Source organism: Staurois parvus, unplaced genomic scaffold (assembly GCF_062004578.1).
Source record: "Staurois parvus isolate SC_StPar_1 unplaced genomic scaffold, SC_StPar_1.0 ptg000049l, whole genome shotgun sequence".
In the NCBI taxonomy this organism is placed as follows: domain Eukaryota; kingdom Metazoa; phylum Chordata; class Amphibia; order Anura; family Ranidae; genus Staurois; species Staurois parvus.
Genome location: NW_028317845.1, coordinates 3,047,651 through 3,066,686, shown reverse-complemented (window position 1 = coordinate 3,066,686; position 19,036 = coordinate 3,047,651). Strand labels below are relative to the sequence as shown.

The 19,036-nt window shown below is 43.0% G+C and overlaps 1 protein-coding gene across 2 annotated transcripts in view; it reads right to left on the bottom strand.

Annotated features, from left to right (window-relative positions):
• The window catches only part of NGEF (neuronal guanine nucleotide exchange factor), a 192,213-nt gene that overhangs the window by 47,280 nt on the left and 125,897 nt on the right, over positions 1 to 19,036 (bottom strand). For both annotated transcript variants that reach the window (XM_089665948.1, XM_089665954.1), the window contains 4 exons: positions 11,769 to 12,043; positions 9,203 to 9,363; positions 5,390 to 5,542; positions 27 to 156 (listed from right to left, as the gene is read on the bottom strand). In XM_089665948.1, the coding sequence (XP_089522074.1) occupies positions 27 to 156; positions 5,390 to 5,542; positions 9,203 to 9,363; positions 11,769 to 12,043 (719 nt within the window). The remainder of the gene's footprint in view (positions 1 to 26; positions 157 to 5,389; positions 5,543 to 9,202; positions 9,364 to 11,768; positions 12,044 to 19,036) is intronic.

The following is a 19,036-nucleotide window of genomic DNA, read 5'->3' as shown; positions in this document are numbered from 1 at the left end:
TAACAATGGTGTACATTGTATATTACCTGTACCAGAAGTTTCAGGCGTGTGATCCTCTGAAAGGGCAGAATAAGGAAAGAGGAAAAAGGAAGGCCTTTACAAATCGGATTAGTCTCCAAATGTGCTACTGCTTCCCGGAATTCTGTCCTTTCTTGGCTGATAGACAAAAAAAGATTAAATTAAGAAAACAAGAATAAACATAGGAGCAATAAATTAATATGCAGAGATGGTGATACAGTAACATTTTATGATATATTAAGAAGACCATACTCATGTACATTTCTCTTGTTCAACCCATGGGCTGAATGAGAGAAAATCACTTGATTCCCCCTTCCACACTAAACAATAGTGATTGGCTGTATGTTCTTATGTTCAACTCGAACATGGGCCATCATGTGTTCGCTGAACACACGAACGGTACGGGCATACGGCAGGCTGTTCGCCTGCCACGCCCCACAATGCACTGTGCCCTGACAGTGCATTGTGATTGGCCAAAGCATTGCACCTGACCACAGGCCAATCACAGGGGGTGGGTATAATCCGGCTCCCATGTGACATCATCACCCTATTCAAGAACTGTCATCGCAGCACAGCTGTCAGACGGCAGGAGCCAGCATGGAGGGCGAAGCAGGTTTTTTTTTTCTTTTTTTGAGCCAGCAGTGGCGGCGGGCATCGTGATTGACGTTGGATCTACTTCGGGGGACATTTTTTAAATTTTTATTTTTAATAAAGGACTTGTCAAAGACTGTCTCTTGTCTTTTTATACACTACACTTTTTTCGTGAATGGGTAGCGATACCGTGTACCGCATACTCATTCACATGGGGGGTAGCCGGGATCTGGGGGCCCCCTTGTTAAAGCTGAGATGCATGCTCAGATAAGGGTCTGGTATGGATTTTGGGGGGGCGCCCACACCATTTTTTTTTAAATTTTGGCCTGGGGGTTCCCCTCAAAATCCATACAAGACCTGAAGGACTTTGATTGGATGGGGGAGAGGACCCTATGCCATTTTTTTTTCCATTGTCGGGCAATGAAAACACATGTTTACCAGCCTCCAGCTCTCAGGAAAGGAAGGCCCCCCCCCTCTCCAAGCTGACAGTGATCTGTCAGCAGCTGAAGTCAATGGAAGAGCAAGGAGGGAGAACTGGCTAGCCTCTTCAGGGGAGGTGCGCCTAGCCATCAGAGAGGTGGGGGGGCAATGAACTGGGGTCGGAGAAGCACGGGGGGTATCTGATTTGACTGACTAATCCCTCTGTGGCTGCTCTACAGCACTGAAAGTAGGCGGGAGAGGCAGAGGAGGGAAGCCGAAAGCTGCATGGCAGCCACAGAGAAATGGCGGTTTGCAAGAAAGGGGGGGGGGCGGTGCTGGGGGGGAGTAAACAGGGTATCCAGGGTGGTGCAGTGTTATGGACAGTCAGGGGGGCGGGGGGCATTTTAGAAGTCAGCATAGGTGGGTGGAGGGACAGGAAACACAGGACATAGAAGCAGAGGTGCGGGGGGGGGGTCATATTTTAGGTTAATAGCTCTGATAAGCGGCTTGATAGCCACTAATCAGAGCTATCCTTTTGTTCAGCAGAGTCTGCTGAACATTTCTGCTATACCTTCACGATCACTGAAGGAACCATGAGCTTATAGCAGAGGAGGAATGCAGGTCTGTGTGGAGTATGGACCTGGCCAGCTAGAAGCATTGCTCTAGGTCCATACGACATATGGACCTGGTAGTGAGAGAGTAATGCTGTTTGTGCCCCTATTAGGGACATTCACCCTTTTTATTTTTCCTGTTTAACATTATCATTGAAAGTAAAAGTAAAAGTAAATCCCGAATTTTGGGTTATCCCCAGGGAAGTAATAGAGGGGAAATTTTCCATTGAGGACACTGGTTCTGGTTACCTGGGGTCCCCAGAGAATTCCCTTAATTTGGAGTTCCCTTAATTTGGAAGGATTTCCTCTCACTTCCTGAAGGGAGATCTCCATAATGGGACACAGATGGCGAACACAAATCTGACAGGGGTTCTAACTCTCCCTTTGCTCTATCCAAAATAGAAAAAAAATTGCCTATAGTTCTAGTTTAAAGTGGTTGTAAAGGCTCAAGGTTTTTTACCTTCATGCATTCTATGCATGAAGATAAAAAACCTTCTGTGTGCAGCAGTGCCCCCGACCCCTCAATACCTGAGCTCCATTGTGATCCATCAATGTGCACAACACCATCGGCTGTGCCGCTCCTGCTGCTGTCAATCATAGCCAGTCAGCCAATGAGGAGAGAGGGGGCGGGGCCAAGCCATGGCTCCATGTGTGAATGGACATATGGAATAGCAGCTTGGGAATGCGCCTGCTCAGGTGTCCCCCTCAGCAAGCAGCTTGCTTTGGGGGTACCCAACAGAAAGGAGGAGCACTGGCAGGGGACCCAAGAAGAGGAGGATCCAGGCTTCACTGTGCAAAACCACTGCATGCAACAGGTCAGTATAACGTGTTTGTTATTTTACAAAAAAAATGAACCTTTAGTATCGCTCTAATTTGTGTTGCACATTAACACTAAGGATAATCCAACATCAGAACCATGGCTGATGACATGCATTGTAGTAAATGTCAGTGAAGGCTCTCTATAAAAGGTTACAGGTCTCCTGCTCTCCATAGAGTATTCTCTGCTGCCTATTGAGGTGGAATGGCCTCCTCTATTGATTTACAGGGGACTCATCCTCATACATGTCATGTACCCCCTACCCCCCCCCCCTACTTTTATCCCTCCCCTTCTCTTTCCCCTTTCCTTTACCCCTCTTTTTGTCAGTTGCACTGTAACTTGTATATGAGTCATTTCCCTTAGATTTTCTTCCCACTGACTAGGCGGAGGTGGGAATAGAAGTGCTGTCTTTGATATATGTATTTTATATATCCTGCCCGATATGTAATGTGTACCTAGGTATTTTAAATCCTATGTAATCATTGCTTGTTTGCCGAATATGTACCACTGTTATGTTTTGCCTTCTTACGCTTGAATGAAGTTTATTGTTAAAAAAAAATGTCAGTGAAGGCACTTTACTGGTGGGTCCACAGGGATCTACTAAGGTCGTAAATGATGGCAACGCTGCATTAACTTTTGCAATCAGATGCAGATTTGCAGCAGCATTTTTCAGTTGATCATTAGAGTTGTTAATTTATAAAACTGAAAGCAGATGTTAATATGTTTCAATTGTTGTTTTAGGGGTACTGACTGGTTTGCAGCTGAGCAATGCCACGGTCAGTGGTAGCTTTTATTGCTGCCTCTTGCTGAATGAAGATATGTATTTATAGTCAGAAACACCAGATGTAGAATGTAGCGTATTCTGGCCAATGGCTGCTGCTATCAATCTGCCCTGTGAGGAAGGAAAGATCAGAGAGAATCACATGATTTCAAGGCCACATGTCAGTGCGACTTGGCTGACATCTGTGTGACTTCATGCACAGATGTCTATGCAAGTCGCACCTGAAATCGCAAATAAATAGTGCAGGAACCTTTGAATGGTTTAATTGCGAACAATAGAACTGTCAAATTGCATGACAAGTCGCACTGGTGTAAACCAGGGCTTAAGAGATCCCCTAAAACTCATTTATTCATGGCAGCCTTGTGAGATGGGGAAACAGCTCTCATTGTTTGAACACTGTTTGTGTGGAAGTAAATTATTGTGTGGAGTAAATTAAATGTTTTGACTGACATTCTGCGGTTTAGCCACAAGATGTCACTGTTTTTCTAACACAGCCTCAGATTGCATAGATATTTGTATATTCATGAAGAGGTGGGGTTTTCACACAGAGTGGAGAGAGAACAGGAAGGAGAGAGAGAAGACATGTTTTGGAGCATGGTAAATAAGGGGCCCTGTGAGCTGAGAATCTGATGACATGTGTGAAAGCATCCCTCAGTAACCAGAGGTGCAGCTAAGTGAAGCTGATTGTGTCCAAGACCCTGATCCTGTTCAGAGAAAGGAAGATTGCTGCCAGGAATGCTAATGAGAGCAGAGGAACTAAGCAGCATATACTGTGATACCGCATGCTTGTTGGAGAGACGTTTGTTCTGTTCAGAGTCACCAGCGGATGAAAAGCAGACCCGGGTCGGTAAGATCGTGCATGTACCTCATTTCAGTGTTGGCGCCTAGAGACTGAGGTCAGGCCTATAATTAGTTAGTTAGGGTCTTTGTTTGTGTCAGGCCACAAGTGTTGTTACTGATTATTGGAAGGACTCCACAACTTAAAGTGACATTTCACATTGGAGAGCTGATAAAATCTCACAAACTCAAGCCAGACTGGCGTTTTGCTCAGAAGGAATACTCAGGCACGTGCTACAGGACCAGTTATGGGAGGGGGAATACTGTAGATTTGTGTAAGATTGTAAGCTGTTCTGCTGCACCGCAGGCTAGTCCATACCATACACCCATACACTGATTCTTGCTCTTTTAGGGTAATAACAGGTAAGGTGTGGCAGCTTAGTTGTGCCCGCCAGTAGGTAAATTACTACTCTTTCTACCTTCATCATCAGAAGGCACCGTGCTTTGCAGTACAAGGGTCTCGGCTTTTGGGCTGGGTGTATGTAAATTTATTGTATGTTCCCAGCATTTGTGGTTGTGTTTATTTGCCACATCTAAGTAAAATTCTGTTCTGGCAAAAGCTGGTGTTGAGGTTGCTTTCCTCGTTCGTGACTTCACTGTATCCTGGGGAGCCCACCCCGGTACACGGCTTACAGCCTACTCTGCCTCCACCTAAAAACTGTGCTTTCACCACCTCATCAGTACATCCCCCACAGTCATTACCTTTGTAAACCCCCCAACATCCCAATAAGATTGTAAGCTTCTCAAGCAGGTCCCTCCTAATCTTTCTGTATTGAACTATATTGTAACAGTACTTTCTCCCTTTATATTGTAAAGAGTTTAATGAACTGTTGGTGCTACATAGATCCTGTATTATAGTAATAATAGTATATAGATAGTAGTGTACATTAATTGCTGAATAATTTTTGTGGCTTACATATTCAGAGCATTTTGACAGATCTGTGGTCAGCCAGGAAAATCATTAGCTACAAGGTGAAACCAGATAAAGGCACATTGTGACAAGGCTATCCATAGAGGTGGGGGGGGGGGGGTGGATCACAATGTGATAGCATACTGACATCACAAGGTCAAAGGACAATTTTATGGAGTGATCTCATTGTGTCAGGGCACAATCATTGGCTTGGTCAAAGTTTGATGACCAATTTCCTCATTATCAGAGATCATATTGTTGCTCAATACTTTACAGAGTCCAAGACATGCAATATAGAACACATGAACACATAGCAAAGCTATAGAGACACACAGAATGACAAACGTGAGAGGAGAGCAGAGGTTGCTTGGTTACATTTACATTTCTGCCATTGCTGAACTCACAGCAGCTTCCTGTATGCTCTCTCTTGATAGGTCTGGTTGCAGACGTAGGTGACGTAGACCCCAAAGTGATTGGCTGCATGCTCGTATACAATGTCACAGACATCTGAAATCACCAAATTCTCCTCAAATCTCTGTTCCAAATCCAGAAGAAACCTAAAAACATAGGCAGCGACAAGAGATCATGGCACAAATATTTTACTGCTATTTAAAAACATTAAATAATACACTAGACTCAGAAAAACTATGAAGTGTAAAGGAAATGAGGAAAGATGCATTTCTAACATATTATAGAAGGAGTTAGCCCTCATTTCTGTAAGTAGCAAGTATACAAGGATAGACATGGAAAAAGACATTGGATAACCATGCCAGTAGACATCTATGATCAACTGTGTCTGCTCCAGTAACCCTCTGACCTCACCTTTCCTGCATTTTGACTTAACAGTTTATGACCCTTCTTTAACAGAGACCTAGCAGACATCAGTCTTTGCATCTGGGAAAATTAATTGCTCTTTCTTCCAGTGGTGTCTTTAACAATTTCATTCAAGGGGTCACAAATGACTGATCTCCCATAAAATAACAAAGATTCCTTGAAAGCCGGTCCAAAAACAAACACCTGAGCTACAGGACTTAATGCCACCACCACAGAACCAACGTGCTCAATCACACATCCTCCATCCAGGAAGGCATCACATATGTAATAGAAGCAACTAATCCACTGTATTAATGGGATATACAGGAGCCATGAAATACAAATTCTTGAGACGGACTAATGCCCACCCCCCACAGCTCTAAGGGAATTCCCGTGAGACGGCTGGCGAATAGACGTGTGCATGCGCACAGAAATGCATGATCACGCACGCACACACGCACGGCGAAGATTGGCGCCAGACGGACTATTTAAAAGGTGCCTCTGCCTGTGCTGAGTGCTGACTGGTCTTCAGCTGTTCCCTGTTTCCTGCTCGTTCCTGTGTGATTTCATTGTTGCTGACCCGGCTTGTTTACTCTCCTGCTTGATACTGGTTCCTGACTTCGGCTCTGCTCCTGACTTTTGCTTGCTTATGATTTGGTACCTCGCTGTCCACCAGTTGATGACCTTGGCTATTCCTTTGACACTGCTCCTGTCTCCCATCCCAGCTTCCTGCCTTGCTCTGGTGCACACCTGGCAATCTACCATACTAGCTCTGCATATCACTACTGATCCTGAATCGGAGGTTCATCAGTCTTCCAAAGTCTCCAACTACAAGAGCTGCAAACAATATCTGCTGGCGCTCTTGTCCCCCTGGTCCCTAGACACCCTCTGTTCCACTTCCAGTGGGGTCAGGGTTAGTGACACAAGTGAGGCCGACCTCGTTATTTCAGTCTCCAATCAGGTACGTGACAGTACCAGTCAGCCAGTGATGGAGTCTGAAAGGGAGGCCTCTGCAATGGGGGACATCTGTCAATCAATCTCTGCCTTGTCTTACATGGTGCCGAGTTTGCAAAGAAACCTTGAGCACTTGGAAAACTAACTACCCACCAAGTCAGATGTCTCAACAGCCATGGGTCACTCTGCAGTCTCAGACATAACTACCCAGACAGAGCTCAGCATGATTCATGGAACTTCTCCAAAGGAACCCCGGGTTCCAATACCTGAGTCAGATGTCTCAACAGCCATGGGTCCCTCTGCAGTCTCAGACATAACTACAGAGACAGAGCTCAGCATGATTCATGGAACTTTTCCTCCACCGGAACCCCAGGTTCCAATACCTGAGTTTTTTACAGGAGATCGCAGGAAGTTTCGAACCTTTCGTAACCCCTGTGAGCTATATTTTTCTCTGCTACCAAGACCTTTGCATCACAAAGCACCAGAGCGGGATTCATTATTTCACTCCTTCAGAATGAACCCCAATCCTGGGCACACCACCTTCATGAGCAACATGATCCAGCTCTGACTTCTACGGACTCTTTTTTTCTCAGCGATGTCACAACTTTACGCTGATCCCTTCCATCGTCAGGCTGCAGAATCTATGCTTAGCAAGCTACAGCAGGGCCCAAGGCCTATAGAGGAATATGTCACTGAGTTCCATATATGGAGTTCTGACACTCAATGGAATGAGTCTGCTCTCTGCTATCAGCTTCACCTTGGCCTCTCTAACACCCTAAAAGATGAGCTTGCCCAAGTTGGGGTACCAACCAGGCTAGAGGACCTGATAAACCTTGCCATTCTAATCAATCAACGGATCCGGGAAAGGCGGGATGAACAAACTAACAGGGGTGTCTTGATATGCTCAGAGATGGAGTCTCCTGTTCCCTCAACCACTGCTGTCACATCAGACATACTCCCCAGTAAAAGAAGGCATCATAATTCTCCTAGAAGGAGCTTCTGGAGACCACCATTATCCTCTGCTGAACGTCTTCGACGACAAAACTCCAACCTCTGTCTCTACTGTGGTGATGCGGGTCACTATGTACTGACGTGTCCAGTGAGACCTCTCTCCTTCTAGCTGGTTCCATATGATGCACCCCCAAGGAACCAGTCAAATTCACCTCTCCTTCCACCTTCACTTACAACTTGCTGAAAGAACTATTACTGTTCCAGCAATTATAGACTCTGGTGCCTGTAGCTGCTTCGTGGATTCGACCTTCGCTAAACAAAATAAGATCCCCCTCCGTACTAAGACACAAAGACTTTCGGTCCATCTGGCTGATGGCTCTGGTATTAGTTCTGGTCCTGTGACACAAAAAGACTATGCCAATTTTCTGCCACTCCTCCTCGGGACATCAGGAATTTCTATGTCTGGATGTCATAACTTCACCAATATTTCTGGTCATCCTCGGCATGCCCTGGATAAGAGCGTACAACCCATCCATCAATTGGTTTTCTGGGGAGATCCTTTTCCCTTCCGAATATTGTCAGAATCATTGCATTCCAAAGAAACCATGCACAGTAACTACAGCTGTTCCCTGTTTCCTGCTTGTTCCTGTGTGATTTCCTTGTTGCTGACCCAGCTTGTTCCTGACCTGACTCTGATTATTCTCCTGCTTGATACTGGTTCCTGACTTCGGCTCTGCTCCTGACTTTGGCTTGCTTATGATTTGGTACCTTGCTGTCCGCCCGTTGATGACTCTGGCTATTCCTTTGACACTGCTCTTGTCTCCCTTCCCTGCTTCCTGCCTTGCTCTGGTGCACACCTGGCGATCTACCATACCAGCTCTGCATATCACTACTGTGCCTTAATCGGAGGTTCATCACTCTTCCAAAGTCTCCAACCACAAGAGCTGCAAACAACATCTGCTGGCGCTCTTGTCCCCCTGGTCCCTAGACACCCTCTGTTCCACTTCCAGTGGGGTCAGGGCTAGTGACACAAGTGAGGCCGACCTCATCATTTCAGTCTCCAATCAGGTACGTGACAACAGCAGCCCAGAACACCAAGGTACAGGTAAACTGGTTAAAGAGCACCAATTCCTCAGGAAATAGGCAGAAGGAAATCAAAGAGGATATATATATATATATATATATATAAAAATCAGGATCATTCCACTCTCTAGAGAAGATATAAAATTGCTAAGGATTTTCAATAAACTTAGAACAATTGTGGCTATGAAAGCCTGGCTTTGCCTGTGCCACTGTTAGTGGTGGTTGGATCCTTAATATTAAGCGCCTGTAGGACAGCTTGCATCAGACAGTCAATAACTACTTTGTGATGAGATCTCCCCTCTAACAATGAAAGTGAGCCTGTATGTTTGTACTGGGGAGAATGACTCTTATAAAAGCACCTATGGTGATGACAGTCAACTCCTTTGGCTCGGTAGGAATGCTTATCTAGGACTTACCTTTCACTTGTGGACAGGACCTCCAGTACATTGGAGAATATGAAGTGTATTTCTGAAGGGTGCAGAGTAGCTTTCAACCTCTCGCTCTCCATAAAATGGGACACAAGAAGGCGTAGGCTCTTGTAATAAGATGCTTCAGAAGTCACCAGTTCAAACATGGCCTAAAAGCACAACAATTATACGAGTTAACTCCATCATATGTTATAAAATAACTAAATTCAGCCTCTCTTGATAAAAAAGTAATTGTGTGAAAGTACCCAGTTTAGCTACTAAAACTTCCTCTAGAGAGGAATTCTAACGCAGAGTGACAGAACTAGATAAAAATATTAAACACCTGTAGGACTATGTTCCTCATTGGAAGTGCTACAGCGCTAAGTTGTTACCCAAGTTTGGATATATTTGATAAATCCACACATATGCATGAATTTTAGACACATATGACTGCATCTTCCATCTTGTTGTTTAGAATCTGAGTATATGGAAAAATAAACAATCACTCAATTTGGGAGTAATGGTGGGTCTAGGTGCTTAACAGTTACTTCACTATACACTTCACTTTCTAAGTTCACTCCTTTTTCCCAAGTGTGTTGTGGCACCATCAGCAGTAGGTCCCACCATGCCATACATAAAGAGCAAATGAACCACCAATTATCTGTAGCACAAAGCATGAACATCAGTACACACTTGTGCTTCATTATAGGTTGGTCAGATTTCTAATTTCGACTAACTGTAAAGAATTTTCAGTCCTTATTATTATTATTATTATAATACAGTATTTATAAAGCGCCAATGGTTCGCTCAGCGCTCTACATTACAAAGGGGGACAGAACATGTGACCGAACAATACCAATACAATGCAAAACATGAGGGGATCAAGGGCCTTGCTCTTTCGAGCTTACAATCTAGGAGGGAGGGGATAGTGGTACAGGAGGAGATAGCTGTGGGGGATGGAGTGGTAGGAAGAGTGGAGGAGGTTGGCAGGTTAGCAGGAGGTGGGGTAGGCTTCCCTGAAGAGATGGGTTTTCAGGGTGCGCCTAAAGGAGAGGAGAGTAGGTGATAATCTGATGGGTTGGGGCAGGGAGTTCCAGAGGATGGGTGACACCCTGGAGAAGTCCTGGAGGCGGGCATGGGAGGAGGAGACCAGGGAACTAGAGAGAAAGAGGTCTTGTGAGGAGCGGAGTGTGCGTGCTGGGCGGTACTTGGATATTAGGTCAGTGATGTAGTACGGGGCAGTATGGTGGACAGTTTGTACGTCAGTGTTAAGATTTTGAATTTGATCCGTTGCGCAATCGGAAGCCAGTGGAGGGATTGGCAGAGGGGGGTGGCGGAGATGGAGCGGTTGGAAAGGTGAATGAGTCTGGCAGCCTTATTCAGGATCGACTGAAGCGGGGATAGCCAGCGGCGAGGTAGGCCAGTGAGGAGGGAGTTGCAGTAGTCGAGTCGTGATACGATGAGGGAGTGGATGAGCTGTTTAGTGGTTTCTGGGGTTAGGAACGTGCGTTATCATGACTTATCATGACTGTTAAGCACCCAGACCCACCATTTCTCCCAAACTGAGTGATTCTTTATTTTTCCATATACTCACTCAGATTCTAAACAACAGGATAGAAGATGCAGTCATATGTTTCTAAAATTCATGCTTATGTGTGATTCTTTTATGATTACCATCCACACACAACACAGACACCGTTTTGACAAATCTGTTGTGAATAAGGCTACTTGCAGCAGAGAAATATATTATCTGGTGGCCTGGTTTTCTTTGCATGGTCAATGAAGGAAAGATTGAAAGAAACATGGAGGTTGCTATTGCTAACCTCTCCTGAAAATGCCTGGCTCTCATGCTAATACATGAATGGCTGGTGAGGGATAAGTGTGCAGATCAGGAGGTCTGACTTTGCAAGCTGTATGTATTCTATCTGTGACAAGCAAGAGCCATATGGGCCCAGTTTACATAGCCAGGACACCAGGATTTTTAAAGGAAAGTCAGCAGTGGCACCATGTGTCTTTTGCTCTGTAAAGCTTTCCTTTAGGAGCCCCAGGGCTATAGGGTAAGTCACAAAAGAGCATATTTACTAAAACTGGAGCACTCAGAATCTGGTGCAGCTGTGCATGGTAGCCAATCAGCTTCTAACGTCAGCTTGTTCAATTAAGCTTTGACAAAAAAAACCTGGAAGCTGATTGGATTCTACACAGAGCTGCAGCAGATTTTGCATGCTCCAGGTTTAGTAATACTCCCCCAAAATGTCAACACAATTACCTGCAGGAAAAAACACCATTCCAAAGTTCCAAATCCTACTTTATCCTGTAATACACTGTAAGGCCAACCAATGCCAGTGCTACAAGGGAAGTTTGCTGTCCAAGGTTGAACAGGTTGCCAAGTACTAGTGGGGGGAGTGGGGTGGAGGGGCCAGAGAAAGCAATACAAGCAATAGGTAGCCAAAGTTCAGATATTAAGTCCAACATTTGGTCCTACACTTCTGGAGTTTGCCAGAAGAATGTATATAGTTACTTTAAAATGATCAGCATGGTTTGGCAACGGCATTTTGTTAAAGGCGTTTAAACTTACTTCTTGAAGTTTGACTTCTTGTGGTTGCAGCACAGTCAGAACTCTGCTATTTTTGATTTCTGGCAGATCCTGCCACAGGTTGAAGCCAGAACATGTGTTTTGCAAGCGGCTGAACGTTGAGTTAGACCGATGATGTTCTGTAGCTGGGGGTGACCCCTCTTCTGGTGATTTAGGGCTATCTGGAGTTTTAGCAGGCTGTGCATAACTGTCCTGAAGTCTTCGAGCTTGAATCTCATGTTGTGTAGATTTATCTCTGTATTCCTGGTACAGGAACTCTCCAGAAGAAAACAAATTAATTATCACCTTAGGTTATATTTTAATTAAGGTTAAAAAAGTGCTTTGTTTTTCATAACAGCTAACTGTATAAAGCTCATTATTTAACCACTAAATATACAGACTCATTTAATATAGCATATATAAAATATAATTGCTTTAGTGCCGTGTAAACTGATATGAAAAAGTGGTTTTAAAACTGTGATTCTCACTCTCTGTGTCGTGAATGCCTTAAGCACTATTGAAATTAGCTGCTAATGTGGGCAGGAGCTCCTCTGTCACTATTCTTCTATGATTATTTTGGGTTATTTTCTTAAAGGAAGAAAGAAAGATGATGTCACACAATGTTCCTTAGAAGCACAGATCTCATTTTGCAATACTAAATCTAAATTCTAGCGCATAGAGTGCTGTAGGATGCAGCAAATCCACTTAATACCAGGTCACAAGAGATGGACTCACACAACTGATAGTGGAGACCATGGAACCTTAGTTGGCCTTCACGATCCTCGTAGCACAGGAAGGGCTCATGTCAGCAGGTGTTGTTTTTCTGGGTTTGAGGTGCATTTGGAATGCACTTTAAATGCAAGTTAGCAAACTCCTATTGCCTTTAATTGAACAGTACACACATGAAGGCCAGAGGCTACATTTGACCTGCTTTGGACTGTGCTGTTTTTCTTCAGATGTAAAATGTTATATTAAGGTGGGTTTAAATAGGGACACAGGTTCTTGATTAGCTTTCTGATCCCCGGATCTGGTTGGGTAGATCCCCCTGGAAAGCAACCTCTTCTCCAACCCTCCCCCACTAGCCTTACCACTTTCCAAATCCTTCCCTCTCCCCCCCCCCTTTTTGTTTCTTCTTTTTTCCTCTTCCCTCTTGAGCCCCAGTTTGTAAACATCACCTCTGCTACCGCTGGTCACATTCCTCTCTGTCTTTACCCTGGCCAGCTGCTACTCTCTTATGGGGTTTAAAGGTAGTGAAGGCCTGGGTGCTCACCTCCCCTTGTGTATTTTCTCAGGTAAATCTGTCACAGTTGGTATTTCGTGCCTGCACATTGTTTCTGATATATAAATATCTAATTTATATCACTTAAAATTGTCTGGTCATGGAAACTCATTTTTCCCTTTTTTATGTGTATAGAGTATTGCTGCTTAGGCCTCTGTATTTATGGTGCATATCTGAGTAATTTATACTAAGCATGATTTCATGGACCTATATGTGTAAACCTTTGTCTCTACCTTATGGGAAGAATTTGAAAAATAAAGAATTAAAAAAAATTGGGACAAAGCAAGTTAAACCCAATTTTTTTTCTGGTTAAATGCAGTATTATCACATTTAATGCAGTTGCATGTGTGTGAATGGAAAATGCAGCATCTGTCTACAATGCCTGTCAACATGAACCCTAAGCCCCCATTCATGTTTTTTTTTTTAGCTTAAAGGGTAAGTTTACCTTTGGGAACATGTTACATGTTCCACCCATTTTTAGTTGGAACATGTAACGTTCCCAATGCTACCAGCTGCCTACCCCTCCCTCTGACAGAAGTACGGGGTGAAGTTTTCCATAATAGCTGTCAGATTTGAAAACAGCACAGTGGAGTTCCGTGAATGAATGAACTGCAAGTCCTGAGCGGCTGTCGGTTTGTAGTTTTCAATGAACAACCACAGCACTGTGCAGCACTGTGGTAGTTCATTGAATCTTCCTGTCAGTATTTCTGCTTGCTTGTACATCCCATACGGGCAAGCAAATATACTGAAAGGCCTGAAGGAGACCTGCATGCTTTACAGGCTCCTGCAGACAAAAATAATAAATGCACATTTTTTACCTGCAAAAAAAATGTGCATTTATTATTTTTGTGCAAAAGATGAACTGGTGCAAAAGGATCTCAAAGCTCAAAATGCTCAATAAGTTGTTTTTTTTAATGGTTGAACTGGATGGACTTTGGTCGTTTTTCAGTCAGACTATGTAACTATGTTGAGAAATACCCTGGAGTAAGTTTAAGAGAGGGTTCATTGTAGAGGGCAGGTACTTCTCCTTCAGGCCTGTTTATTAACCCCTTGACGCCAACGTCACACAAATATGCGGCCTCAAGGAACTGGGCTTTTTTCCGTGGGGCCGCATATTTGCGTACCTGTCTTTGTGCTTTGAGCGCACCGCACTGCGCACTCCCAGCACAGAGACCATTGACAAGTGTCATTGAGAGCCCCGGGTCCTGTTCTAACGATCGTGACCTGGGACTCCTGATTCCAGGTCACATGATGGCTGTGATAGCCTCTGATTGGCTATCACAGTGATCAGTCACTGTACAGCCCAGCCCCCTTGTTTTTTTCCTCTCTATGAATGGAGAAGAGAGATACATTGTATCTCTCTAACTCCTGGCATAGAGAGAAAAAAAAATGTTTGGAAAAAAAAAGAAAAAAAAAAGATAAATAAATATTAAAAAATAAAGAAAAAATACCTAGATCAAGGTTTGATCTAGTTCAGTGCCAGGGTTATTGTTTGGGTCAGGGCCAGAGGTCAAGGTCAAAAGGTCAGGCTCAAAGGTCAGGATTTAAAAAAAAAACATACACATATATGGTATTGCTGCGATCGTCAAGAGCTGGAGAATTTATTTTGGGTTGTTCTTTGGTGGTAGGTTGTGGTAGTAACTAGAAACACACAGCTAAATAAAAAAAATGATTTTTTTTAACTATTTTGAGCCAGTTTTCCTTTGATAATAAAAAAAAAATCAGGAGATATCCATTACCATTTACCACCACATGAAAGCCCAATTTGTCCTGAAAAAAACGCGATATAATCCATCTGGATGTACAAAAAAGTTGTGATGATATGTACAGTTTTACTAACACATGTCAACGTTGCAAAATTGTGCTTAGGCATTTGGATTTGTTTTACCCTTAGGCATGAAGGGGTTAAGCAGATGCTCAGAGAGGCTGGTTGATGGAAGTATTGCTGTCAGGAGCAAGGAGATCTGGATGCTGCCTGGATGCCTTCATAATCTGACTTTGCCCTGCTGGGTGAGCTTGCCTTTAACAGAGATTTTAAAATACTGTGTATGCTGTGGCTGCGACGCTGAAAGTTATTCATGTAAGATTGTGTTGTACTGATGGGAAGATGTACCTGTTTTTCAGTTTACTGAACTTTCTACAAAGAGCCTGTTTACCCCTCTGATCCCGACAAAGCCAAATACCATGCTTTTAAATTGTCCCTGTTCACATATGAGAGTACCAGCACCTGTAGCTCAACATCTGATGCTCCAAAAGATTCATGAACAACTTTCGAAGAAGAATGGGGCATTTTGGGCCCCAGTTACTTCAACAGGAGCAGGCAAAATATGTTCAAAAAAGCTTGTTACTTGTGTCTTTCAAGCACTACCATGATAAAAGTATTTGGGGCCACAAAATACGCAATCCTGCCCAAAAGAAGCTCCTGTGTGGCACTTGACCCTTAAAAATGCATGGAGAGTGTTGAAAAATACTTCAAAAAAAGTGGACAAGGTTTTAGCATTTGCTTCCCTAAGCCTTGGTGACCTTTGTGCATGTTATCTTTTCACAAGTTAGTGTGATACTTCATTTAATCTGTCAACTGCAGTAGAAGAGGGGGCAGCACAGAATAGTTGGCTTTGGGGCAGGGGCGGACTGACCATTTGGAAACTTGGGCACTGCCCGAGGGCCCGGGGTCAGTAGGGGGCCCCATGAGATGCCCCTGGTACCTTTTTCGGAGGCTTTTTTGAATTTGGGCAAGGACACAGGGGCCCCATGATCCCCTATTGCCCGGGGGAACCATGAGTTGTCAGTCCGCCCCTGGCTTGGGGGCAGGAAGGATTAATTTACACCTAACAGAAATTGATACAATATTCTCTACCATAAAAGACTAAACATTTTAATGCTAAAAAAAATACAAAGAAAAATTAAGTGTATCTGCATAGCATGCAGGAAAAAATTGATATAAAGAATAATTGCAGGCAAACAGAATCCATAAGGTCACAAGTATAAATATCCTGTTTAGGTAAAAGGCAGCATTTGAAGCAGTAAGGTTTCCTGGACCACTGCTGTATAATTTTACATTTGCCAGAAACCGTAAATGGTTCCCATGTCAACCATCCGAGAACTATACATCTCCACTGACTTCAAAGGGTAGGTTCTAATATGCTAGACAAGAGGTACATCGATCTGTACAAACAACCAGAAAAGCTTAGCCAATCAAAAGCTTCTAACTTTGGCTGTCTCAACCAATTAAAACTAGATTTCTAGCTTTTTCTAGTTGTCATGCTGAGTCTTTATTCAGTTGTAAACCATGGAGAAACAATATATGAACTGGAACATTTTGTTTCCATCTCATGCGTAATGGGACATGAATAACCATGCTGAAAAATCCCTGCTGCAATTTTGGCTCTGGAAATAATTTGCCTGTTGGACCAAATTTTTCATATGCTTAAAACATAATGAATGTGATGTAATCTCATCTGTCTTGAAATAGTCCTTTTTAAAATTTGTTTCAGTATACTATAGTAAATATTTTTGACAAATACAATGAGTTATGGGCCTGGCAGAAAAAACAGGCTTGACACTCTACGGCTTTACTGTCTTTGATGATAACTATCATTCAATGAGCAAAAAATGTGCGCTCTAAAACAGCCTTAAAACAATGATGCTGTATGAAGTGCCATAAATCATCTCTTAACTAACCTGACTACAGTATGATAAAATCTGATTTAATGAGTTACTTCACTCTGCATCATTGTGATCACTGATGTATGGACTCGTTGAATAAGTCCAATATAGCTTCCATGAATGTGTGATCTATGAATGGAGGAGACAGACCTTTCATTCATCTGTCAATCCTCCATTCACAGAGCACGTTCCATTTATGTAAGCTATAGTACAGCTTCTATAAATGGAGGGGGGGGGGGGGGGGTGGAAACGACAGGCATAGTCAGCACTCTTGAGGAGTGCCTATGACAAGTCCATCAGCTCTATTAACCCCCTAGGCACAGGAAGATTACTGCTGCAGAGTTGGAGGGGATCGGAGGATGGAAGATTTCATCAAAATATGCATCCATTAGCACAAAGGACATCAGGACTTTCACATTGATTGTAAGTACAGTCCCTTGTGCTGATTAAAGAAACATTGACTAAACTTAGGCTTTAATCTGTACACAAAGGTGTGAATTAAACCTTATTCACACAATATACCATGTAAAATCTTTGTTAATGCCACTAAACCAAGTGTTAATCATCCAAAAAAACTCTAAGATTTTTTTTAAATGCACAAAAAGGTGGCATCTCTATTGACTTTTACATGGAACTCCAGGCAAACAACCAGAGATAAAATATACCTATAGCAGCTGCTTCACCTGCCAAAGGTTTGGATTTCTGGCCATCCAGTTCTAAGATTTACACACCTCAGGTTTTCTTCTGCTGCAGCTCAGTAACACATAGAGCTCTTTCACACTGCTGAGGTGTGGTTTGATCACACCATGGGTGCAGCACAGTGTACCCATGGGTTTGGTGCTGCGCTATCTCATTGACTTCTGTTATGTCTTGCGGTTTTGGTGTGCTTTCTGAAAGCGCACTTAAAGTCCTGCATGCAGGAGATTTGGTGTGCTTTCAGAAAACACACCAAAACCATGGGACAAAATAGAGCTTTATGAGGAAGCACAGCTAACCCACACCGAACCCGTGGGTACACTGCGCCACACTGGCAATACAGTCAAACCACACCGCATCAGTGTGAAAGGGCCCATACAGGTTTTGTGTCTCCCCCAGCCTTTGGTTTGGTTATGATTGGAAACCAGCAGCCTGATAAGCCCATCCCTCAGTCACCATGCTCTCTCCTCCTATCAGCATGTTCCTTGTTAGCACACAACCACTGTTGCACAAATAACTGACCGGTGCCTTGTGCTACTTCTCCTTCCCAGAGTTCTGCTGCTGTCAAATTCAGGTACTCACACTGATTTCAATATAAAAAATATCCTCTCCTTCTTTCCCCAGATACATTTTTTGGTTTGTTTTTTTCCCTTTTACTCTTTCTCTTTCATCTGATCTATTTGAACTCTCTCTCTATTTATCTCTCTTCTTATTCGCATAGATCCAATCATATAATACTACCATATATCAAGTCTATGCAGCTCTGTTTATCTATTCTTCACCCAATGGTAGATGACTGGTTATGTTATAACATTTATAATCATCTTCATTTACAATATTTGCCCATTATGTACCTGTATTTTTCATATATTTGATATTTTCCATGGTACATGTGCAATACTAATAATGACATATGTCGGATGTGTTCTGATCTATGAATATCTACTATCTGTATGTTTCCTTTAATTTTTTTTTCTTCTTGTATATTATTTCACATATATTGTATTTGTACATCTTTCATCACCCGTACATTGACAATCTTTGTCCTCAAAAACTAAACAATCACCTGCTCTCTAGCTTCCTTGCCTCCTCCTCCTATGCTCATTTCCAGGACTTCTCCAGAGATTCTCCCATTCTCTGGAACTCTCTATCCCTGAAAACTCATCCCTTCGGGGACGCCTATCACACTTTCAACTAAACTTTTATCCCTTTCTATCAGCTAATTCCCCACAGTTATAACACTTTGTACCACTTGCCCCACCCTATTAGATTGTAAGCTTTTATGAGAAGGCCCTCTTAACCCTCTTGTATTTGATGGTATTGTAACTGTACTGTCTCCCTTTATATTGTAAAACGTTGCGCAAACTGTTGGCGATATATGTATCCTGTATAATAATAATAACAAATAATATTAAATAATACAGATTTTACATAAAAAAGCACTGGCATTTTCCTTTTTGGCCAATTTTATATACAAGGCCCTTTGACAGCAGATAGAGGGCCTCAGGTTGTCTAACTCTGTATTAAAATATACATTTGCTGCCAAGTATAGCTATTAAAAATTAATTGAACATGCTCATATACAGAAAATACAATAGTTGTAAAATAAAGGTTCAATCTCAGCCTCATA